Source organism: Vulpes vulpes, chromosome 14 (assembly GCF_048418805.1).
Source record: "Vulpes vulpes isolate BD-2025 chromosome 14, VulVul3, whole genome shotgun sequence".
NCBI lineage: Eukaryota > Metazoa > Chordata > Mammalia > Carnivora > Canidae > Vulpes > Vulpes vulpes.
In genome coordinates, this window is record NC_132793.1 from 114,704,210 (window position 1) to 114,730,006 (window position 25,797).

General features: G+C 36.5%; 1 protein-coding gene and 1 non-coding gene across 3 annotated transcripts in view; one reads left to right on the forward strand and one right to left on the reverse strand.

Annotated features, from left to right (window-relative positions):
- The first annotated feature begins 1,080 nt into the window (after window positions 1-1,080).
- Window positions 1,081-25,797, forward strand: part of RAB28 (RAB28, member RAS oncogene family) — a 104,161-nt gene continuing 79,444 nt past the window's right edge. Inside the window, exons 1-4 of one of the 2 annotated variants that reach the window (XM_025998352.2) lie at window positions 1,081-1,391; window positions 6,001-6,097; window positions 11,427-11,515; window positions 24,371-24,500. In XM_025998352.2, coding sequence (XP_025854137.1) covers window positions 1,317-1,391; window positions 6,001-6,097; window positions 11,427-11,515; window positions 24,371-24,500 — 391 coding nt within the window. In that variant the 5' untranslated portion in view covers window positions 1,081-1,316. The remainder of the gene's footprint in view (window positions 1,392-6,000; window positions 6,098-11,426; window positions 11,516-24,370; window positions 24,501-25,797) is intronic. The other variant, XM_025998359.2, reaches the window with a different exon arrangement.
- On the reverse strand, window positions 19,315-19,431 carry LOC112923569 (small nucleolar RNA SNORA25). The gene has a single exon (XR_003235708.1). It is a non-coding gene; the product is annotated as a small nucleolar RNA SNORA25 (small nucleolar RNA).

The following is a 25,797-nucleotide window of genomic DNA, read 5'->3' on the forward strand; positions in this document are numbered from 1 at the left end:
AAAAAGTTTTTGTTTACGTAAGTTATAGGTATCATTACTGCTTTTAAATTAGTATTTAAGAAATGTTTAAAGTTGGGCAGCCCGGGTGGCTCAGCGGTTTAGCACCGCCTTCAGCCCGGGGCCTGATCCTGGAGACCTGGAATCGAGTCCCAGGTCGGGCTCCCTGCATGGAGCCTGCTTGTGTCTCTGCCTCTCGTTATTTTTTAAATAAATAAAATCTTAAAAAAAAAAAAAAGTCTTAACTCTGTAACAAGCACCTGCTTCCTTAACTGCCAGAGTAATGACATCATATACATCATGCATCCCCAGGAAAACTTCTACTCGTGAGAGAATGAACGCGAAGAAGGCAAAAAAAAAAAAGAAAAAAAAAAAAGTGTAGTATTATGAAAATAATATATGTTTTTTTACTTTATTGGAGCCCCCCCCCAAGGGTTCTCCGGATCACACTTTGAGAACTGCTGCTCTAGGTTACTTGCTTGATGAATGAACCATCCAATTCTGTTGCCTCCAGAGAATCCACGGTTTGAGACGTCAAAACCAGAGGCAGAGCCAGAGCTCTGTTAAACTGAAGGCCACTCAAGGTGCTTTCCCGCAGGCGGACAGGTCCTCAGCAACCTCAGCGGCCGCCACGCTCCTCCCGGGGCGCGACCCCCAGGCGCCCCTGGCCGGTGCTGGGCGCGCAGCACCCCGCTTCCCGGGTGCCCGGAGACAGGCCCCGCCCCTCCGCCTCTCCTCCTCCTCCCGGCTTCCATGGCAACCGCGGCGCGCGTCCCAGGCGTCCACGCCCCCCCGTCGGGCTAAACCATTCTCTTCAGTGGGGGACCTGCTCAGGGGGTGATGGAAACACGGGAATATGATAGAACATCCGAATGCTACTCGGCTCCTGTTGTCCTACCTGGTGAGAGTGCCACATTTTACTTTTCTTCTTCACAGCCGCCCCTGAGGGAGTAACGCCCGTGTCGCCCTGCTGGGTTCGAACGCCTCCCCCATCCCAGGCCGGCGAATGGGCCGGCTTGCCAGGGCGGCTCGCGCCGGCGCGGGTGGGCGCAGAGGAGGGGGGCGCGACGGACGTAGCGCGCGGGGGGCGGGGCGGCGCGCGCGGGGGAGGGGAGGGGAGGCGGGCAAGATGGCGCCCGGAGAGTGATTCACCCTAGTTACGTCCAGCGGCCGCTGAGACACCCGGGCGGGGGGTCCTGCCCCCACCGCCGCCCGTCCTCCTCTCCTCCCGCCCCCGGAGGACCCCCCCGCCTACCCTTCCTCCCTCTACCTCGGGGTGGGGGTGGGGGTGGGGGAGCGGGCCTGGTTCCCGGGACACCATGTCGGACTCGGAGGAGGAGAGCCAGGACCGGCAACTGAAAATCGTCGTGCTGGGGGACGGCACCTCCGGGAAGGTCAGTCCTCCAGCGGGCCCGCCGTCCCGGGCTGCAGGAACCCCGGCACCCCCCGCCTCCTCCCCGCCGCTCGGCGTCGCCTCTTTACGGCCGGGGCCGGGGCCGGGGCCCGCCTGCCTGGAGGTGGCCTGGGGCCAGGCATCCAGTCGGCGCCGGTGAAGGCTGAGGAGAGCTGTCCAGCTCTCCTTACATTAAAAAAAAAAAAAAAAAAAAAAAAAAAAAAAAAAAAGTCACTTCCCACCTCCCCGCCTGGAGCGCGAACTCCTGCTTGTTCAAGAGTCGGGCCAGCGTCGCCCTCCCGGGAGGCTCCCAGCTCTTCGCCCCCGGGGGCTGGGAGGACCTGCCAAGGCATCTCACCCCTTTTACTTTAGTCCAGGTCACACCTCGCCGCCCCCCGCCCCCCGCCCCCGGTGCCCGGGCCCTCCCCCTCCCCGCCCCCCCCCCCCCCCCGGCCCCTTTACGGCTTCTCGCACCTCCCCCGCGCTGGCAGCTCCCCAGGACTTGGCTCCGGAGTCCCATTCCCTGGGGGACCACTGGGGCTCCTTTACCTAGCGGGTCGGGACACTGGAGGGCGAACTCGCTGACCTCCTTGTGCTCCAGCGGTCCGGTGGGTATTGCCAGGGGTCGCCTCCAAGGGCGAGGTGTGCAGAAGTACACGTGAGACGCGAAAACCCACGTGAAGCTTTCAGGACATGGTTGCGCGCTCAGTGAACGCTAGTTGCTGTTTTTATGGCATCGTACCTGTTGGTCCTTGCTCCTGGCACAGCACCTGTCGGCACAAGCATTCATTCCGCAGATACCTGTCGAGCTCCAGCCGGGGGGCTGGATGCTGCGGGGAGAGCTGCGCTCCTGACGGTGGGGGGTCCTACTTTAGGGCCTGGGGGTGGTGCCTGCTGGCTGAGAAAAGGAGGCTGAGGGCCTGGGACTCTCCGACATCCGGGCTGCTTACATGCTGGGCTATAGGGTCTTTAACTCTGGGTTGTGGAGCTCCGGAAATGGAATCCTCATGTCTCGACGCTGGCCCTTTGGGGGAGGGTCCGTGGGACCTCGGAAGGGTCAACGACCGCCCCCCCCCCCCCCCCATGGAGTGAAGCGCCTCTGCCCGGGGTGTCTTCACACCTGTCGCTTCTGCCCCAGGCGCCAACACTGCTTCTGGGAATATTGCTAAAGTCCGTCTCCTTTTCTTCCTCCCTCCCTTTTCCCAGCCAGAGTCCCCAGAAGCGCAGGTTGTTGTGGTGACCGGTTTCCGGCGTCACGATTCCCCGTTCCTGGTGCAGCCTGGACCTCGGTTTCTGGGGTGGCGGCTGGCCCTTGCAGAGCCGCTCCTGTCGTGGCCTCTGAGACTGGAGTTCCTAGGGCACCCGGGAGAGGTGTCCTTCGTGCGCACAGTTGGGAGCAGTCTGTTATGTCCTTCTTGCCTTCCCGGATGATATTTTGTCACTGCTTTTTGTTGCTGAGGGAAAGCAAACCTAACATGCTCTGATGACCTTTAAAGGTTTTGGGGAAGCAACTTTTTGAATGGTTCGGTTGTTTTAGATGCATCACCATTGTTTCTAACACTCTTATTCAATAAAAACTTTAAGGTGTATTTGCACAGTATTTTTATTATTCGATTTTCTTTCGAATATCTTCTGATTTTTTCATTTCCTAAATCCTTTTACGGTCAACTCATAAATGAATTTGTTTTCTGCTTAAAATTACCACGACAGTCAATAGCACTGATTACGGTTGTTAAAAGAGACAAAAATTGCCCATTACCCTACATTCTGTCATAATTCTTTAAACTTCTGTTAATTTCTTTTTTCTCCCAGTATTTATCAGTTTCATACACGTGTCACTCAGTTGAAGTTTGTTCATCACCTTGTATCTGGGTTTTTTATTTAGGCTGTCCTATGTTTTCTTCTCTTTGCTAATTTAGTGTGAATAATTGTGGGTTTTCATCTGTCTAAAATTCTGTCTAGTGTAGGACAAGACATGATTTTTTTCCCTTTCCATATTGTTGAATTAGGACTATCATTCTGCTTAAAAGGGTAAGAGTGATAACTCTCTGTGGGGTTCTGATTTAGTTTCTATTATCTTAACTAATCTCTTTTAAAACTGTAAAGGCGTTTTCTGCCAGAGATTTTCAGATACCAAAATCAGAAACCTAACCTTTTTTCATTATTTGTCTATCAAGCTTTTTTCTTCGCCATACCCTATTCAGCTCTCAAGTTATTGGCAGCTACCAACAGTCCCATTCTATTTCCTTTACTATCCTTATATGAATTCAGCCTCTTTCATTTCATTCTTATTTGTATCCTGATTGAACTCGTGGCTATATTTTCTAGCATTAGTTTCTCTTGTCAGTTTTAACTTATGACATTTAAGTACATGTTGACTTTAAATACACATTGACGGAAGCAATCGAGTATTGAGATAATCATCATTAATAGTTTCTCCAAGAGAAATTTTGCTCCTCCTCCTAGTAACATGTGTTTCTGTTTCTTTCTGTTTTGATTCATACTTTTGATTTTATTACATATTTCTTAAGATTTTTTTGAGGCAAAATATTCTTTCCTGGTCTTTTTTTTTTTGTATTAGTAAATGTAGTATGGTAAAAATTGTTAGCAGGAGCTCACCAAGCAAAACAATGTAAAGGATCAGATAAAGATGTTTCAGATATGGTAGATGATTGTTCACCTCACAATTATTTAAGAAGGGTATTTATATAATGACTTGAGAGAAATTATTGAATGTGAAAGAGGCCAGAGAGTCTAGAGTATTAAAGAGGAAGTGCCTACCACTGATTCAGTTGATTCTCTGTTTAATTTTTATGGTATGTCCAGAAATGGTATAAGAACCCATTTTAATATTCTGTGTTCCCAGGCCCCCTACTTTTGACAGATTATACTTTATTCTAATCAAAAATCTTAGTTTTATATTTGCCTCAAAAGTGTGAAGGTAAGGCTTTCAGAATCTCAAAGTCCTATTTCCAAAAAAAGAACCTTTGGATTTTTAAAATATTCATTAATATAAAAGTACTGAACTCCGAGAACCTTACGTGAAAGTGAAAAATTACCTTAAATGGCACTATGCTGTTACTTGTACCTTGAGTTTCTCTTTGTCTTGTAGAACTTTATCTACCATCTCTATATTAAACATTTTGAAATATCTGTAATAAATAGTGGCAATTATTTTTCTCTGTAACTCTGAGCCTCTTAACAGAAGATTTTGTACCCTAAGTTAAACAAGCTCAATGGCATAAATAAAGCTAAATGAAACCCAAAAAGTTTTAAAAAAGAACGCTTACCTTTTTTTATTCCAGTCTCTTAGTTTTTATATTATTGTTACATGGTTCAGGAAGCCAAAGAAATTTTCATTTGGGTGTAGTGAGTTTATTTCTAAGTGCTTAGGAGAACATCTTTCTTATGGTGCTCAATAAATATTTGACAGTGTATCTTAATTATTACAAATGCTGAATATTTAATAAAAGAATTGGAGTTAGGGTGTACAAATTGTCATCTGTATGAAAAATATGACTTTTGTGTCCAAAGGAATTTTAGGTTTTTTGTTTGAAGGAATTGAAATTTGGCCAAGTTTTCTTTTGCATTGCTGTACTTATGTCATAATTAATTATACTAAGCTATTTTGGAAATTTTATTTTAGTTTTCATTATTTTGGGAATTGACATCTAATTTTAACTTTTAAAATAGAAAAGGGCTATTTTCACTTGGGTAGTCTTTCTTAAAGAGCATAAAAGCTTCTCTTGAAGCTGCCTTTCTTCTTTTTGGTGAAGTTTACAGATAGTGCATTTCAAATGTTTAAGAAGCTTTTAAGTTATTATTTCAGTTGTTACCAGAATGATTTTAATTCTTTGATAGGAAACGGTACTCCTGAGTTTTGAATACAACTTTATTAAAAAAAAAAGTGTAGATATATGTATGTGTGTTCTGGTTATAGTATTCATTAATCTTTATGGTTGTTGGATGGAAAATACTTACTTTGTTTGCTAATATTAGTCTTAAAAGTACTGACTTTTAAATTTTAAAGATAAATATCTCAATCATATTGTAGGATCATTTTCATTTAACATCTTTAATTTGGAGAAAAATTAGACATTTAAAGATACTTTTTTTGTAGGGAAAAAAGAAAAATTCTATAAATAGGCTTTCCCCTTTTAATTAGTACTTCTTATTATTGGCTGAGAGCACAGATATTCAGAATATTTAACCTCAGACATGAAATTTAGAGTTCTTTGAAATTTGTGTTGGAACTGATTTATATTGATATATAGGATTCAGATCTTTAGTTGTGTTGTTTTACTTTTCTTGTTGATAAATCTCAAATTCTAATTTCCAGCAAGGAGAAGGAGCTTGACTATCAAGGGATTTAAGGAGATCTAACAGATTAGTCTTTTGTTCCCACTCATAGCTGTTGGCAAGTGAAATTTACCTGGTGGAGTGTTAAGTCTCTCCTCCCTTTGTAACTGATGAGAACTGCTTAAAGTTGTTTGTTGGATTAATGGTAGTGTAACTACTAAGGTTACTTAGTAAGGTTTAGTAATGATTTTATGTTTATATTTTTAAAACAGAGTCATTAATTTTGATATTCTGTGCATCAATTTTTTTAGACCTCCTTAGCTACGTGCTTTGCTCAAGAAACTTTTGGGAAACAGTACAAACAAACTATAGGACTGGATTTCTTTTTGAGAAGGATAACACTTCCAGGTAAGAGAGTAAAAACTCTTAACATAGAAAATGGTACATATCTTACAATAACAGAAATGTGTAAAATAAATTTGGGGGCTGCATCTGCATGAAAATATATATAATTAGCAAATCCATCTTAGATTAGCTTTAATTAGCATCTACCATGAAGACATACTGTCCATGGGTGTGAGAGAAAAGTTTATATATTCCCCTACTTTCCCGCTGTTTTTGACCACTCCACGCATTTTTCAAGGATAAACAATAGTTGCTTATAAAATTCTAAGAAGTTTAAAAAAAATCAAATGCTATACAGTTATAAACAGATATCATGTAAACTAAATGTGAAAAGACTGGAAAGGATTATTTTTTTAAAATATTATTTTGATTAGCCTCTGCTTCAGTTTTTTGTTCGAGTGAAAGTTGGAACAGAAGTATAATGTAGCTATGGAACTTCTGTGCTCTAATATGTGAATGCTGTTTTATGCAAGGCAGCATGAAATTGCTGGCATTTAATAGACCACTAAAATTTAGGGTCCCTAGGCACTCATAAAAATACAGTTTGAGCATTCAAGATGTTTCAGTTCACCATGCAAAGAAACTATTTAGATGCCAGTTGCAGCACATTTTGTGGGAAATACAGGGAAATAATAACAAAAAGAGAGTGGTTTCTGTTTTAAGTTAGTTTCTGAACAATTGGGGCTTTAAAATGCTCTGTCCATTCATTTGTGATGGTTAAATTATATGTTTAAAGTATTTTATTAAAAGCAGTTTATCTTGATTGACTTTCTAAACCAGTCCATCCCTCTCCTCTCTGAGGAAACACATTTGAATAAAAACGGTTGCAAGTGTAGTGTCAGATTCATATACTGGAGCATGAGTGATATAGTGGGAAGGGGTTTAATAAATTCCAGTATTATTGAAATATGTTAACCTCTCAAACACCCCATCTGTCAGAAAATTCTCCATGAAAGTTTTAGAGCAGCTAATGAAAACTCTTGGTAATTGAAAGTATTCTGCATATCTTACTAGTAATATGCTCTATTATATTTTGTGATTGTCTATATTCAGCTACCAATGAAAAATAAATTGAAAGATACAGTATGAGAAAAGAATTCCAACTTTCTATTACTATGTTATTGTTCAGCAAGAGGCTTAATGAGAAGCATATGTATATTTTGTTTCATTTGTATTTCCTTTTAATGTATTCAAAACTGAAAAATCTCATTTTATTTTTATTATTCTCATTTGTTTGGATAGGTTAATGCTACATTCAGAGTATTTATAGAGGTCACTAGAAGAATACATGCACAAAATATATAATGTACATGCTGAAAGCTTATTTATTGCAACAGCTGTCAACTGATGCTAGTTGTACACAGAGAACCTTAATATATACATTTAGTTATTGACTGTTGTTTTTTGTTGCTAATTAGCAAGAGCATCAGCTTTCTGTACCATTAATATTATTTCATTTTTCTGACTTTTTTTAGTTCAAAGGCAACAAGTACCATTCAATCATTAAAACTATTTTAGGACAGATTTTGAACATTTTATGTAGGTGATACATATACTGATTTCTAATCTGTTGCACAATACTACCCATTTTAAAGTTTTGATTACTTTGTAAAAAATATTTGGAATTTTTGAAATCAAAATTTATAGTATAATATTTTAGAGTTAGAAAATACTTGCATTAAAAATGTTAGGAAATTTATATTCTTAACAAATGTATATTTTAATGAATTCCTGATTAAGTTTTATTTTGATGGGTAAGTTCCAGAAAAAAAAAATAATTTTTTTAAGGCAATTGGTTTTATGTTACTTAATGGATTCAAAATTGTGTTAGCAATATCAGTAGGAAAAAAAAATGTTTTTTTTAAATTTTATTGATTTATTCATGAGAGACACAGAGAGAGAGAGGGAGAGGCAGAGACACAGGCAGAGGGAGAAGTAGGCTCCATGTAGGGAGCCCAACGTGGGACTCGATCCCGGGTCTCCAGAATCACACCCTGGGCTGAAGGCAGTGCTAAACCGCTGAGCCACCTAGGCTGCCTGAAAAAATTGTTCTAATGTGACTTGATTTTATATAGTAAGTACATTGAGAAATGAGATAAATAAATTACAAGGTGCATAGTATAAACTTTATGTATTTTAACCTTAATTTTAATTCATTGTAAGTGTCAAATTAGGATGATTAATATTTGTATCATTTGCTAAAACATCAGAGGCAGCATTATTGAATTTAAAGAGCATACTGGGTGAATCTAATGTTTGTTAAGTATTCTAGTAAGTCTTCTGTCCATTTAGATTGTTAGAGGTGAATACCTCCTGTCCATCTATTGACATTCTCTTCATGCAAGTTTTCAAGGTCATTACTTTGTAAATATTCATCCATTTTAGTATATTTCATGTTCCGGTATGCTGTATAGTCTGGATGCAACCACTGTGCAGAGTTTACTGCTTAAAATAGTGTATCTGTTAGTCAGAGATTCTGCTGATAGAGCTTCTTAAGAGCCTTAGTCAAAATACTTTCAGGAAGCTTGTGGGTACAGTCCAGTAAACAGCGTTCTACTGTGAAAAGGATTTCTAAGTCTTTAGCACAAGAAGTGGGCAGACTTGTGTTTTTAGTTCCATCTTGACTATGCAGCACTTTAAGTAAGGTTAACCAAGGCACCAAGTGTACTTTTACAAGGTCACTGTTGAATCCTCTTGGTGGCTTTGATTCATACCAAAAGCAACTTACCTGTATTTTGTCACCTCATTTATTTTGTTTTTTTTTTCCCTTGGTTACATGTCATTTCTTACCGAGAAACAGGAATTTTGTAGCATTTTGCATTTGAGATTATATTGTGGACATTGTGAACATTGTTTCCTTAATGTTCTTTGTTAGTTGGAAATTTATATTAGATGGGTTCTTGATTTTTTAAAAATTTTATAGTATTGATTATTTGAATACTCTTTAATAGGTTATTAGCTATGTCATTTTGAAAATATACATGGAGACTTTTTATATTTATGTTTGGGGAAATTAAAATGAATATTGATTGGAGTTCCATCTTTATGTGATTTTTGTTTCCCAAATAGAGAACCCCTGTTTATTTTTATTTTTATGTGTTAATAAGTCTAAAATTCAAATGTGGAAGTTAAAAATATGTTCCTAGACATATGAAATAACTATGAAGTTAGTATCATTTGTTGAAGCTATAATGATGGCAAAAGTGCTTTTTTTGGCTAGTTTTGTGGGTTATCAGTAATACATAACTATTTTTATTTCTGAGGCACTAGAATATGTATATTAAAAAAATAAGCCAACAACAACAGTGTTTATTTAGAAAGATATAAATTAAAAAAAACCCCTGCAACACATGATATAAATATAAACTTCTCAGATGGGAGGCAACTGAATAAATGATTTAGTCTTGAAGTGATGTAGTCAGGATTTGGAAATATGAATATCATGTTGTAAAGTTGTAGCTAAGGTGTTCACAATAACTAACTTAGATGGGATCTGTCAGAATTTAAAGGAAGAAAAGCTTTCTAATTTTTGATATGAAGCTAAGGGATAAGATTTATTGGCCTTGAAGAAAATGGGAGTCAGTGCCTTTTATGGGAGTCAGTGCCTTTTATGAAGTGTTGCCTACAGTCTTACTGTAAGAAAGTTATATTGTTAAGCACTGTTTTTTTTTTTTTTTGAAGTAAACAAATGACTGTAAAGAGTGTGCAAATAAAATGAATAGAGTACTGCCTATTTATCTGGGGGCCTCAGAAGAGATTTAACATACTGCTAGTGACTGCTAGTCCTTTCTCACCTGCTTAATTTGAGACAGTGTCATAGGAGAATGAGATCAGCTTTGAAACGCGAAAAATTTAGATTTTTTCAGTAAGTGGGTTTATCCCAGTTGTTGAATAAGTCTTACTTGATCTGTGACATTTTGGTTTTCGTCTTCACAGAGCTTTAAGAACATTTTTGCATTACTCTGTGAGCGTTGAAAGTGTATGTGGGAATGATGATGGGTGATAAACTTCAGGAACTCTCATTAATGCTAATGGAAGTTCCTCATGTAAATCTCAGCACGTTGGCTGAAGCAGAGACCTATCTCAAAATAATGGAAAGATTGTAATACAAACCCAACACAACTTAGAATTAAGGGTAAAACTTGCCTGGTTAATCCAGTGTTGTACTTGCTTTTCAGTTAAATGGTGTGACTAACATTCTCTGATTTTAATGTTTGGCATTGGCATAAAAATTCAGGTCTATAATCTTTTTTTTTATTGTTTTTGAAGCAAACACATTTTTTTTTAGTGCCTTACATTTTTGTTTTAAGCTTTCTTGATTGCAAATCATTCAGAAAGGTTTCTTTTTTAGTATGGGAGTTTGTTTTGAAGGTGCTAGTTGAGACTTTGTCTACTTGTGGAAAAAATTGCATTATTTTATTAGGAGAAATACTTTGAAATGTTAAACTAAAAAGTATGTTGGACATGGTCTTTAATTTCTGGGGTTATGCATTTATAAGAGAGAATAGCTTATCTAGTAAATTTTTATATCATCCAAATATTTTAAAAAATAGACACAAGAATTTTAAAGATTGCTTTTTAGTATTTCTAAATGCTTTTGTAATGATTGTGTGGAGATTTGTTCCAGCATTATGAAGGCTTTGAAGCACATGTTATAATTTGTTTCAATGGAAATGCTTTGAACGATTACAAATGCTTCATAATATTTAGTGATATACTGGGTATGTATCCTATACTTGTTAGGAAGAGGGCTATCGTATGTGTTTATATTTTATAGGTTAAATTTGAAAACATGTAGTTTTAAAAATTATGTTTTCTATTGCATATCATAAGTGACATTTAAATTTTAGAAGTTCATCAATTTAAGTTGAAACTCTGGGTCCATTTTTGTAGTCTTATTAATCTGTATTAGAACCTATAGAGTTTAGAGTTTATAGTAAAATTCATTATGTGCTACAGGGTAGGTTAGTATATAAGGTTTATTTTTAATGTATAGTTTTTTACCCACTGTACAAGTGTTTTATCATTCCGTTCTCTGTTTAAGAGAACTTTTTTAAAAAAGTTTTGAGTAGATTATGAATTAAAGCTTTTTGTTGTTGTTGTTTTGAAGGTGATTATAAATTTGGTTCTATAGAAATGGGGTAAATGCGTAAACCTAAATTCCCCATTATGATTTCTTTTGATATTGTTTCACAATTCCAAATATCTGACCATGCAGAATAAAAGGCAAATTAGCTCCACAGTTTATCATTGTGACTTAGTATTTCCTGAAACTGTATTCATTTCTTATTTCGTTACTTACCTTTTCTGTATTCTTGTTTTTATATTTAAGGAAACTTGAATGTTACTCTTCAAGTTTGGGATATAGGAGGACAGACAATAGGAGGCAAGATGTTGGATAAATATATCTATGGAGCACAGGTACGATGTAAATTCTATGATTATTCCAATACTGAAAATACTCCTCTCACAAGCACATATAACTGGGTACACACACACACATACACACACTCTTTATAACTTGATTTTTATCTGATATGTTAGAGAAACTGATTTTATCTTTGTGCTAATCCTTTGGTTTCATCCTCCCCAGATTATAGTTGAAATGATTTGGGTCAGGGAATTGGTGTGACTCTAATAGCTTTCCTGTGCTTCCTTATATTGCTAGATATTTTTGTCAGCAGTTCAGTAAATGTAGTGATAGGTGATATTTTATATTTATTAGCTGATTTGGTTATAGAGACTGCTTTCAGAATGTGTAAACTGAATGAAAAATATAGAAGGGGAAATTTCATTTTAAGTTATAAGGACAAAAAGCATATTTATATATTTTTGTGCTATGAATTAGTTTACTAAATATTTATAATTCTTCAGATTTAATACATATCAGTATATTGCAGCAGCAAACTATGAATAATTCTATATATGAAGCACATAACAATGTTTTTACATGATAATGATGTCTTTTCAGAAGAAAATCTATGTAGGTGGAGAAAAACTGCTTAAATAATAATATGACAAAATTCTTTGGCAGCATGAGCTTATATAGACATAATTTATAAGCTGTTAAATTATTATACCAACAGAAAATATGCATGATAGTGATATACTTCAAAAAGTTAATTATTGACCTGCTATTTATTTTTGCTTATTCTTCTACTCTACTGTGTGTCTTTCACACCGTCATGAGGCATTAGAGGGGATAATAGTCATAATCCTTCTTTAGGTCTTTATTGGAGTTAAATGTTTTAAGTGGGAGAGTCTTACCTTGCTTCTGTGAAACTGTGTTGTTTCTGAGGAGTCCAGGAGACAAAGACAGAATGTTAAGCACTGTTCTGTATGAAGTTTAATGCTTTACTTATATGATTGCCTTAATTTTGGATGGAAAATAGATTCTGAGTTATTTTCTAAAACATTTAGAGGAGGATAAATGAAGCTTACATGGTTCTAAATCATATGTGAAGGCCCCAGAATTTCCTTTTTTTGCATTATTGACAAATAGATTTGGCTCTTAGGATTACTTTTCCTATGCCATTTCTATGCTGTCCTTTGTCTCCTGGAAAATCTTCCTGCTCATTTAGGATTTTTGCTTGTGACCATAAGATTTGATATTTTATGCATGTTTGTTTTTCTCTTAAAAGATATACCTCAAATTTTTGTGTCTGGCTTTTTCGTTGTTTAATTTTTTCTGTTTTAAACTGATTAATTTAAGGTAGATATTAAGATAAAGAAAAATTGCCGGACAGAGATTTGTGGAAGTCACAGTTCTTTCTTTCACTCACCTATTTGATAAAATAATCTCTTTCCTCTTTGTCCATTAAAGTCTACCTTTAAAGGTTCGTATTGGATTTAAAAAAATGGATTAGGTTAGTCAAGCTTCTCATAATATTTGACTCTCAATGTCAAATAAAATAACTTGTTATTGTTTATAGATGATCTAGAACGAGTTCCTCTTCTAGAACAGGAAGATTTTATGAATCTCAAAGCAAATAGTACTATAAAATTCAATGAACAAATCTTTTTTTTCACTAAAAATTGAGGGAATATAATGCCCGTGATTTGGATTCTCTTAATTTTACCTCTACATCATTTAAAAATTTATTATTTGATTTATTTATTATTTGCTTAATATAAAATTGTATATAAAATTAATGTTGATGTGAAATTGACATGATATAAAATTAACCACTATAAAAGTATATAATTAGTGACATTTATTGCACTCACAATGTTAGGTGGCCATTCTTTTAATGTATAGTTTTTTACCTACTATAACTCACAATGTTAGGTGGCCATTCTTTTAAATCATTTTTTTGCAGTATTTTATGCTATTATGTAACTGCTTAAAATCAGCAGACATTATTGGTCAAATTTGTAGAAATTTTAAAAAATTTCATCTTTTTTGAGAGGACCTGAGTTTAGTAAAATGTCTATATTCTCTTCTGATGTCCCTCATATCCTGTGAGAAAGAGCATGTTATATTCCTTCTTATAACTTGTCTAATATTTCTGTTTTGAAGGTACATATGATGATTTTTTCTCTTGATGGTGCCTTATATTGTTTATACTTCACAATTTCTTTGGATATAATAAGAGTATATACCCTGTTTTATTGAATAACAACATAAGTACAGTATTTCTGAGTTCATGAACATTTTCATGAAATTCTACCAGGAAACTAGGAATTCTGAGATGATAAAATTAATTATCATAAATTAATGATAATATAATAAATTTTCTCTGCTTTTCAGAGATTCTAAATTAGATTATGGAAAATACATAAAATACATTTACCAACAGTTTATTTTGTAAAATATAGGTAAATTTTTTATCTAAACCAGAGAAACTCTGATGACAATTTACTACTGTAAATTGGAGGGGGAGGATGTTACTTTTCAAAAACATTGATTTCAAAAACATTCCAATATTAAACTATACTTAATAGCTTTATATTACATAATCATATAATTATTCCTCAAAGTTGATCGCTACTGCTTCTAGAGTTCTTGTAGATGCTTATATTATTCATGAGTCCTTTGCATTTTGGTCTATGTGCCACAGGATAGAGATCATTCAGAAATGATTTTTTAAGATTTTATTTATTTATTCATGAGAGACAGAGAGAGAGAGAGAGAGAGAGAGGGGCAGAGACCCAGGCAGAGGGAGAAGCAGGCTCCATGCAGGGAGCCTGATGTGGGACTCGATTTCGGGTCTCCAGGATCACGCCCTGGGCTGAAAGAGGCGCTAAACCGCTGAGCCACCCAGGTTGCCAAGAAATGATGTTTTGACAGACTGTTTTGAGGACATCAGTTTAATGTATTATTTAAGATTTTACTTTAGGTTCTCTGTATTGTATATAGAAAGAATTATCATATGCATATGTGGGCTATTAAGCTAGTGAATCTATTTTCCTTAAAGCATTTCTTAACGTTAAGAAGCTTATTGGTGGGCTGGGAATGGACTTAGATTCAAATAGAACTGATTATTGTACCCTGTTCATATTTTCCCCCCAGTAGGATTAAACTTTAGCAGTCGTCTATTGAACAGTGTTGGTTGAAACAAAATTGGGTTGACACCCAAGAAAGAATTAGTGAGGTATTTTGACAAGAACTAGTTCTAAGAATTGAAGTATTTCCCAGTTAAATTCCCAGATTTTAAATTAACTTAAAATTTTCTAGGAGTCTTCAGAAAGATGTTATAGGCTATTTTTCATAGTGGTTACGAGCAAACACACAGTACATAGTGTTTAGTGCCCTGTAACCTGTGGCTAACAGAGGCTAATAACAAACCTCAGAGAAGGACTGGGTGTTTCATTTTTGTAGCTCTTTCCGTCCTGGAATCTAAGTGGTTTGCAAACACTGCCCTACTGAGTATAAACTCAATGAAGTGTAGTCATTTGTGAGGCAGAACATAACTACTATTGTGTGCCAGTGCCCCACACAGATGAGGCAGCCTGTTAGCTACCAACAAAAGGATTTGGCTGCCTGTATGGCAGCTGCGGAGAGTGCATCTCAAAGCTGGACTCTCTGAGACCCTCTGCTGTCTTTTACTGTGCATTTTTTTAGTTGGATATTTGCCAGCTTATAACTGATTATACAGACCTCTCTTGCATTAGTGTTTCTTCCTACAAGTTGTACTTTTTCAGCAAAGTGTATATATGGTAAGGACTATGGTACCATCTATATGATTTAACCTATTTCCACATATTATTAAAAGCTAAAGTAGATTGTCATACAAATCAGGGAGAAAAAAGGTACCTGGATTATGGGAACTGGGAACCTTTCATTTTGGGCAAGGTTAAGTAGTTGTCTGTGTACTGTGCCTGTTAAATTTCAGAACTAAATCCATACAAAAATTTACAGTAGTTAAGTATTGTCCTTTAAGACTTCAGTATTCCTTTGAAGATGCTGTCTATCTGGTTAATGGCTCATCATGTTCGTTAGATATGGTGATAAGTAAAATAGATGAAAACAAAGAACTGTATAAAGAAACTTTATGTCATATTTACTAAAAGTTGAGGTTTATGAAGAGAAGGGGTGGGAATCTTTTAGGAATTGCAAGGGGAAAAGGTGAAGTTAAGGCATAGAAAATATAGGGAATTTTTGTTGAAGAATTTGAAGATATAGAAGGATGTATTAAGCTTGAAATCTGATTTCCAAAAGTCACAGCAAAAAGATTTGGGATGAAGGGAAACAGTTGGAGGGTAAATTGGGAAGAGCAAGCATGGGGCAGCATGGGGAAAAGACACAGGAGAAAGATGAATGGCAGATAGGTGATAAAAGTGCGGTGATAAAAGTGCATTGGAGACATGAGACTGGGAGATGGGTTTTGATGGCCACAAGGCTGCCAAGAAAATTACTTCCAGCGGTTCCTAGTAGATTGCTTCAGTTGTTGCCAAGTTGTTACATTTCTGAGGGTGTTATACTTTCTTGTGGCTGAGAAGATTCTGATAGTTTTCTGAAAGCAGTCAGAGGAGGTCCTGATTGATGGATGTGGTGAGAGATTCAGGGCTTTGAGGGTGCTTGTGTTATAGGCTCCTGAAAAGGTGAGTACTCAGAGGTCTGACTTTGGTATATTGAAGCTGGTGTGTAGAGGCCTTGGGGGGGCGGGGGTCAATGCCTGCTTGTATGAGTTTTGGTAGTTCGTGTCTTTCAAAGAATTGGTCCCTTTCATCTATGTGATCAAATTTTTGGCCGTAAGAGTTGTTTATATTACTGCCTTGCTATTCTTTTAATGTTTGTGGGATGGCTCCTCATTAATTTGCATTTTCTGTTCCCTCCTCTCTCTCTCTCTCTCTCTTTTTTTTTTTTTTTTTGGTTAACCTGGCTATGGAGGTTTACTATCTTTTGGTGTTGTTGATTTTTTCTATTATTTTCTTCTTTTAAATTTACTTGATCTCTGCTTTAGTTTTTATGAATTTTTTGATCTGCTTTCATTAAGCTTAAATTGCTTTTCCTCAGTTTCTTCAAGTAAAAACTTAGATTATTGATGTTTTTTTTTTCTTTTCTAGTATATACATTCAATGCTATACATTTTCCTCTACCCACTGTTTTTGCTATATCCCACAAGTTTTGATAGGTTGTGTTTTTATTAATTTAAGATATTTTAAAACTTATCTTGAAACTTCTTTTTTTTTTTGATCCATGTGTTATTTAGAAGCATGATGTTTAATTACCAAAGGTTTCGAGTTTTTCCAGCTATCTTTCTGTTATTGATTTCTAGCTTAATTCCTTTGTAGTTTAAGAACATGCTTGGTATTATTTCTAGTTTTATAAATTTGTTAAAGTATGATCTATGGCCCAGAATGTAGTCTGTTTTGGTGAATGTTTCATGTGAGTTACTTATTATATGCTTGCTTAATGTATCAGTCAGTGAAAAAAAGTGCATTGATGTCTCCAACAGTACTAATGGATCTGTGGATTTACAGTTCTATCAGTTTTGGCATTACATATTTTGATACTCTGTTGTTAGATGTATATTCATAAAGGGTTGTTACGCGTTCTTGGAAAATTGACCCCTTTATCATTATGCCAGGTTTTATACTTAATACCTTTCCTTATTCCGAAGTCTGTTTTGTCTGAAATAAATATGAATAGAATATTCCAGTTTTGTTATCAGTAGTGTTAGCATGGTATTTCCCGATCCCTTTACTTTTAATTGTGTCTTTATATTTAAAGTGAATTTCCTGTAGGCAGTGTATAGTTGAATCTTCAGTCTTGTTTTTTCGTATCCTCTGGCATCCTGTCCTTTATTTTTATTTATTTATTTATTTTTATTTTATTTTTATTTTTATTTTTGCATCCTGTCCTTTAATTGGTATATTTAGACCATTCACATTTAAAGTGATTATTGATACAGGTTGGTTAATTTCTGTCATACTTGTTTTCTATTTCTTGTGCTAGTCTTTTGTTTTCTTTCTTTTAAAATTTTCATTGTTTTATTTGAGCATTTTAACTCTTAGCCTATTAGTTAAACACTTTTTTTAAAATTTTTTTTTTTTTTTTAGCAATTGCCTTGGAGTTTCCAAATATATATATTTTTAACTAGGTTAAGTCCACCTTCACATGGCACTGTATTGCTTTGCCTGTATAGTTCAGATACTTGATAAAAGCATATTCTTAATCCATCCCCCATCCTTTATGACATGGCTGTCATTCATTTCACTCACCCATATGCTGTAATTATTCGATACATTGTTATTATTATGGCTTTAAAAAGTTGTATTTAAAAAAAGTATTTTATATAATCTAAGAATAAAAAAATGCTTTTATTTTACCTTTACTTACTCCTTTTCTGATACTCTTCCATTCTTTATATAGAAATCAGTTTCTGACCCATATCATTTCTCTCTCCCTGAGGGCCTCTTTTAATGTTTGTTCAGGGTAGGTTTGCTAGCTATGAAGTCCCTCAGGTTTTGTTTATTTTGAGAAAGTCTATTTCTCTCTCACTTATGAAGCATAATTTTACATATACAATTCTAGATTGGTCCTTTCCTTTTTCAACATTTTAAATATTTCGCTCCTTTCTTTTCTTATATAGTTTCTCTGTAATTCTTATCCATGTTCCTCTAGAGATAACGTAGTAGTTCCTCTCATCAACCCTTCTCTCACCCCAGGCTTCTTTTAAGATTTTTCTCTTAGTTTATTTATTTTTTTTTAAAGATTTTTATTTATTTATTCATGAGAGACACAGAGAGAGGGAGAGAAGCAGAGACACAGGCAGAGGGAGAAGCAGGCAAGGAGTCCGATATGGGATTCGATCCTGGGAATCCAGGATCACGCCCTGGGCCGAACGCAGGCACTAAAGGAGTCCGATATGGGATTCGATCCTGGGACTCCAGGATCACGCCCTGGGCCGAAGGCAGGCACTAAACTGCTGAGCCACCGAGGGATCCCAGTTTATTCGTTTTAAGAGAGAGCGAGAACATGTGTGAGTGAGAGGCTGTGGGGGAGGGTTGGCAAGCAGAGGGAGAGGAAGAGAGAATCTTAAGCAGGCTCCATGCCAATCTCATGACCCTGAGATCACGATCTGAACCAAAATCAAGAGTTAGACACCTAACCGACTGAGCGACCAAGGTGCCCCTCATAGTGTTTTGTGTTAGTTTGAATATATGGTGTGCCTACATGTAATTTTTTTGGCATTTGTCCTATTTGTTGTCTTCTGAGATTTCTAGATCTGTGGTTTAGTGTCTTTAATTGATTTGTGGAAATTTCTTGGCTATTGTTACTTCAAATATTTAAGTTCTATTCTCTTTTCTCCTTCTGGTAGTACAGTTACATGTATGATATCCCATTCAGAATTGTCACATAGTTTTTTTGATGTTCTGTTTTATTCATTCTTTTTCTCTTTGCATTTCAGTTTTGGAAATTTCTGTTACCTTAAAGCTTACAAATTCTTTCCTAGGCTGTGTCTAGTCTACTGATGAGCCCATCAATGGCATTCTTCATTTCTGTTGTAGTAGTTTTGATATCTAGCATTTCCTTTTTATTATTCTTAGTGTGTCCATCTCTTTGTGTACATTATCCATCAGTTCTTGTATTTTGTCTACCTTTTCCATTGGAACTTTTTAAGTCATTAAATTTTTATTTCCTTCTGCTGCCAATCACTGTAGTTCCTCTAGAAGTCAGAACCATAATCTTCAAAATAGCCCTGAGGACAAATGTATATTTGAAAGACATTTCTTCTTTCCTACTTGACCAGTCCTGGATAGAAGCAGCTAAATCTTGTATCTCTTCAGGAAAACATAGCACTATTACATCCTATGGAGAACTCTAATATTTGGTCACAGAGTTAAGAGCCCTTGGTTTTAGTTCCACAAAGCCCTTTTTGAAATGACCTAGCCATTGGAACCTTTTTAAAAATATTTATCATAGTTGTTTTATAGTTCTGATCTGATGATTCCAAAATCCATATCATATTTGAGTCTGGTTCTAATGCTTTTTCCTTCAAACTGCCTTTTAGTGTGTCTTCTAATTTTTTCTTGAAAGTGAGATATGATGTGTAGAGTAATAAGAACTCAGGTAAATAGGCCTTTAGTGTGAGGTTTTATGTTAATTGGCCAGGAGTTGGTCTGTCTGAATGTTTGCTGAGGCTCTAGGTGCCAGAGACATCCAGTTCCTCTAATATCCTTGTTTTTTTCTCCCCTTTCTCAAAGAACTCTTCCTTTGAAGTTTGTTTTGCCGCTCTTTCAAGTGTAATATACTACTATTACACTGGATCCCAGTTGGTGTTATGGTAAAGTATGGAGGCAGGGAAGCATTCTATACTCTTATGATTAAGTCACAGTGTTATAGTGGACCTGTGTTCCTTGGCTGTGACTGTCACAGGTATTTATTAGCTCTTCCCACTTGGATGAGACAGGATGGCTAGAAGGGCCTGGAGATGGGAACCAGTCCTCTCCCTGTGTGAAATAGGACACCGACTAAGCATTTTTCCTGGACAGTATGCCTTTTTTAATGGATAGTACTCTGGGTGTATTTTAAAATGGTTCATTTCTCCCTCACCATGTCAGAGCCATGTGAGCAATCTTTCTTGATGCTTTACCAAGAGGATCTGATGGGATTTCTGCAGGTAAAATCCATGAGTTTATCCCCGTAACAGTGTTGCCTTGCAGTTTTTCATTCTCAAAGTGGATCACACGCAGCCTCCAGCAGTTTATCAAAATTGTTATTTAGATGTTGCCACCCTTTACTGGCCATAGTGGCTTCTGCTTCAGGTAAGTTCATTTTGGCTCTGACTCTTTGGATTCATCCAACTCCCATATTTCAGAGTGGTGATTTATTCTGCAAACTCAGCTTTCTGCTTTGTCCAAGAAAAGTCATTGATTTTTAGTTTGTCTAGTTTTTTTCTTACTGTAAGGATAGACGTGATGACTTCCAGGCTTTTTACAGGTCAGAGTTGAAACTGAAAATTCTAGAACTTTTTTTGTATTTTAATGCCTTTTTGGTTTTCTCATTTTCCCTTTTCAGATTTTGACCTCATTGGTGTAGGTCAGAACCGATGAAAGATTGTCATGTTAGGAGCAAAGATGGAATCATGTTTTTTTTTTTACGTTAAGGTGTTATTGAGACTGGAGTATGTGAACAGATGTTCGGGTTGGTGGATAGTTAGATTAATGAGAGGCATTTATTCTTCTCCCTTTCTTATGAGTTCTGGAAGATTCCTAAGTATTGCTCTCTGAAAAATATAGGACACATTGATCTAGATCAGGAATTGGCAAACTTTTCCTTAGAGAACCAGATAAAAAATATTTTAGGTTTCACAAGCCATACTGTCTCTGTTGTAGCTACTCAGTTCTGCAGTTAGTTGTAGTATAAAAGCAGCCATTGATGATACTTAAACAAATAAGTATGACTATATTTCAATGCAAGTTTATTTATAGATATGGTCTTTGAGCCAAATTTGACCTGGGGCCATAGTTTACTAACTCCTGTAGTATTTAATTAAAAACATTTTATTTATTAGAGGGAGAGAGAGAGCCTGCTAGTGGTGGGGGAGGGGCAGAGGAAGAGAGTGAAGAAGAAGTGGAATCCCTGCTGAGCAGGGGAGTCCTCCATCCCAGGACCCTGGGACAGTGACCTGAGTCAAAGGCAGACACTTCATGGACTGAGCCACCCAGGTGCCCTGATTTTTTTTTTTTGTAAGTAGGCTCCATGCCCAGCATGGAATCCAATGTGGGACTTGAACTCATGACCTTGAGATGCAGACCTGAGCTGAGGTCAAGAGTCAGAGGCTTAATCAACAGAGCCACCTGGGTGCCCCAGTAGTATGTAATTTTTATTCTGTAGTTCTGCTCTAGTACTGATAACAAACGGATGGTGACCACATTTTATTTGCATATTCTATCATATTCACATACTGACCCATGCTGAGGTGAAGATTTTCATATGTTGATTTAGAAGAGTTACAAAAATCTTAAGGTTTATTATTATTTTTTATTTTTTTATTTTTTTAAAGCTTTTATGTATTTATTCATGAGAGACATACAGAGAGAGGCAGAGACACTGACAGAGGGAAAAGCAGGCTCCATGCGGGGAGCCCGATATGGGACTCAGTCCTGGGACTAGGATCACGACTTGAGCCAAAGGCAGACGTTCAACCACTGAGCCACAGTGGCATCCCAGTCTTAAGGTTTAAGAGGTATCCTAGGTCAATGGCTCAACCTATGAGTGTAAAAACTATCTCAAAGTTGCCTTGAAAATGTGATTCTTACTCGAATAATAAGATATTCCCAGCAATTATGTAGCATGTTTTTTTTTAAATAAGTCTGTTTTGGGGTGCCTAAATGGCTCAGTTGGTTAAGCATCTGCCTTTGGCTCAGGTCAGGATCCCAGGGTCTTGGGATTGAGTCCTGCATCAGGCTCCTTACTCATCAGAGAGTCTTCTACTCCCTCTCCATTCACCTCTCCCCCCACTCAAGCTTTCTCTTGTTCTCTGTCTCTCAAATAAATAAATAAATAAATAAATAAATAAATAGAATATTTAAAAAAGAATAAGTCTATTTTTATACTTCACATAATTGTGTAGACATGGCAAGTATTATAAAGGTGAATGACAGAAGCATTCCCCAAGATCAGCAGGTGGTAGGGCCAAAACTGCAATCCAATAACAATCTGACTTTCAGGGCAAAGCTCTTTTAACACAATATATTGTATCATTCAAGTCAACTGGACATAGAGTCAGTAGGTTGAAGATTAGTTTTCTTCAAAGGCCAGTTCTGGGGCATTTTTCTTCTTTTTTCTTTAAGATTTTATGTACGTATGTATGAGAGAGAGAGTGCACGTGTGTGCGCATGGATGCATGTGTGTACAGGAGAGGCAGAGGGGGAGAAAGAGGAAGAGGGAAAGAATCCCAAGCAGATTCCATGGAACACGGAGCCCAACCCGGGGCTTGATCTTATGACCTGAACTGAAACCAGGAGTCAGATGCCCAGCTGACTGAGCTACCCAGGCACCCCTGTGGCATTATTCTTAATAAGAAAAGTGGACTTTTGCTGAGTATTTCAAATAATTCTATGTTGGGCATTATTTCAAAGCATTTGGGAAAATAGAGATAGGTGTCTGAGTTATCAAAATGAATCAGTCAAGTGATTTTGCATAAAAATTTTAGAATTTTTAAACTGGAAGGGATCTTACAGACCATTTACTTTTAATGATCTAATTTTAGAGGCAAAACAACCTGAGATCCAGGGAAGCTAAGTGACTTGGGAGCCAGGTATAATTTAATAAAAGAGCATGGTATTAGAAAGTTATAAGAGTAATATGCTATAACTGGCTTGAGAAAGTCAGTCGTTAAGTTTTTGGAAATTTTTGTGACCCAGTTGAATACATTCATGTTTAAAAATTATATATAAACTCATAAAATATGCTAGAAACAAAGATACATACACAAATACGTCATTTACTAATTATTTTATCATATATTTTTGTTATTTATGTTTTTGAGATTATTTATGTCTAGTGTATTTGTATGGTGCAGGTGTAATATGGTGGTGTCCTACCCAGCTCTCCTCAGTAAAGTGACCTCAGTAGCTTGAAAATGGCCCTAGTGGAGTATTTACACCATAAAAAATGGGTAAATTCTACAAATCATACTCTGAAATTCCGTACCCCTACCACAACCCTAGGCAGTTGATTAATATTTACCGGCATATCACTGGTATGTGTGTTCTATACTTGTCTGTTTACGTACCTGGCCTTGCTGCAAGACAGTGTCTTGAGGTTTGTAATTTATACCCCTAGGACCCAGCACAATGCTTGGCATATAGTTGGCAGACAAATGCTTATAGAACGAATGAGCGGGCTTTATATTCATTCAGCCCTTGATTCATATCTGGCTTCATCACTTGCCTAGCTGTGTGACCTGGTTATTATAACGTCTGTTTATTAGTATAATGAGAATAAGAATACCACTGTTGCATGATTGCTGTAAGGCCTAATGAAAAGGTCTAAATATATGTCAAGGTACATAGTAGGTACAAAAATGTAGTTAAAATTTATGATTATAACCTAAGAAGAAGGAGACATAATGCTATTAGGGTCCAGACTTACACTATATGCAGAACTTTGATTAAGTGTTTGACCACAAACTGGATGAGAATCAAGAATGTGGCACTGTTATTTTTGTGTATGTACATACTTCTCCTTCCCACACAAAATAATGGGATATATTAAAAGGAATATGATATATAAGAGGCAGGAAGCAATCCCTCTGTTATATTTGGCTTTGTTCAGGCTCTTATTACAGTATCATGTCCAGTTTTACATTGCTCATTTTAAAGAGGATGTCAAAAAGCTGTATGTAGTGTGTCCTGGGAAGAACCCAACAACTATGATTAAAGGGATAGAAAATAGGTCCTTTGAGGCAAGTTTAAGGAATTGAGTTTGTTTATTCTGGAAAGGAGACGGTAAAGGAGTTACTTAACTATCTTCAAGTACATGAAGGGTTATTATAAAGAGGATACTCTCATGTTGTTCTCCAAATGCACAGAGGGCCAACAGAGGAAATCGACTTATTTCATTTAAAGAAAATTGTGTTAAACATTAAAATTGACTATCAAGGGATGTCATGGAATCTCCATTTTTGAAAATATTTAAAAAGAGCAGCAGCAGATGGTTATTTATTGAAAGGTTTAAATGTTTGACCTCGTGAAAGTTACAGGCAGGATTGTAGACTGTGAAGCTTTTTTACCTCTATGATACAATTTTCTTGAATTTATTTTAACTTACCATGCATATGCCAAGTACCTTACAAAGATTCTGTAACTCTTTTGTGACAGGGAATTCTCTTGGTATATGATATTACAAATTATCAAAGCTTTGAGAATTTGGAAGACTGGTATTCTGTGGTGAAGAAAGTGAGCGAGGAGTCAGAAACTCAGCCGCTGGTTGCGTTGGTGGGCAATAAAAGTAAGTTATTAATGCTTATTTATGGATGGTAGCTATCCTGTCCATAGACTATCCTATAGTCTTTATTTTTACAAAAATGTTGATGTTTAGAAACATAAAAGATTCAGCTTTCCTGGAGTAAGTACATTGCTGGAGGAGACCATATTTAAAGATGTATACAATGTTTTCAGTACAGTTTTGATGCTTGATCTGTTGTAACTGCTCTGCTGCTTTGGCCAGTTCTTGTTCAGGTAAGTTCTGTTCTGATGGTGTGTGTTTTGGCTTCCTGTGGTCTGAGGAAGCAGCATGGACTGTTAAGAACAGCAGCACAGCTGCAGATTTTATGATACTGCACTGCAGCTTCAGCTCTGCCCTAGAGATTTTGAGAGATAGATTTCATTAGTGATCCTCTGTTTCTAGGAAAGAAAGCAGTGGAATTTTGTGTGTGTTGTTCCTTACTCTCATTTCTCATAAAGTTCTCTTTCTAAATTTTTGGCGTTTGTTGTAAAGTATGTTTTTAAGAGAGTATGTTGGGGAGGAGTAGTGATTGATAAAAATGGTGGGTAAGTAATTTTTGAGATCTGTCTCTTGGGCTATAATATACAGCATATGAAATTATAAGACTGAATTTAGTACAAGACTGTTAGTTGGTTCATAGTCCTGCAATGTAGTTACCTGGAAAAGGAGACGTTAGTAAGGGTTTTTAAATATATAAAATATTATGATATGACCTAATCTTCTACAACTATTTGAGGTCAGAAAAAGAGAAAATGAATTTAAATTATACCATGGAGGATTTAGGTCAGGAATAGTTTCCTGACTACAAGCATTGTTAAACCAATACCAAGTATACTACCAAGAGAATTATCTTCTCCAAAGGTCTTTAAAAGTATAGTGCATTTTTTTTAGTCTGTAATTATTTAGGAAATAGTACTTCCTGAAGGACTAAACCAAAATTTCTTCATTATGTGGTTTTGCACACTTAGATGAACATTTAATAAATCCAAGCCTTACTTTAAAACCATTATAAAACAGGTGTGGATACCATTTCTCTGAAGAGTTAAAAATATAAATTTTATAATACTTTTTTTTTTAGAAAATAGTATTATATATCATGAAATGGATGACTTGGGTAAGAGATAGAGTTTTTTTTTAAGCTTTAGTTGAATTTTGCTCTTCTGTTCATAAATGATTCTAATTTAATGAATCAGATGCTTTTCAATTCATTGAAATTCCCCTTTAGAAATCATAAATTTTTTTTTAATTTTTTTTAATTGGAGTTCAATTTGCCAACATCTAGCATAATACCCAGTGCTCA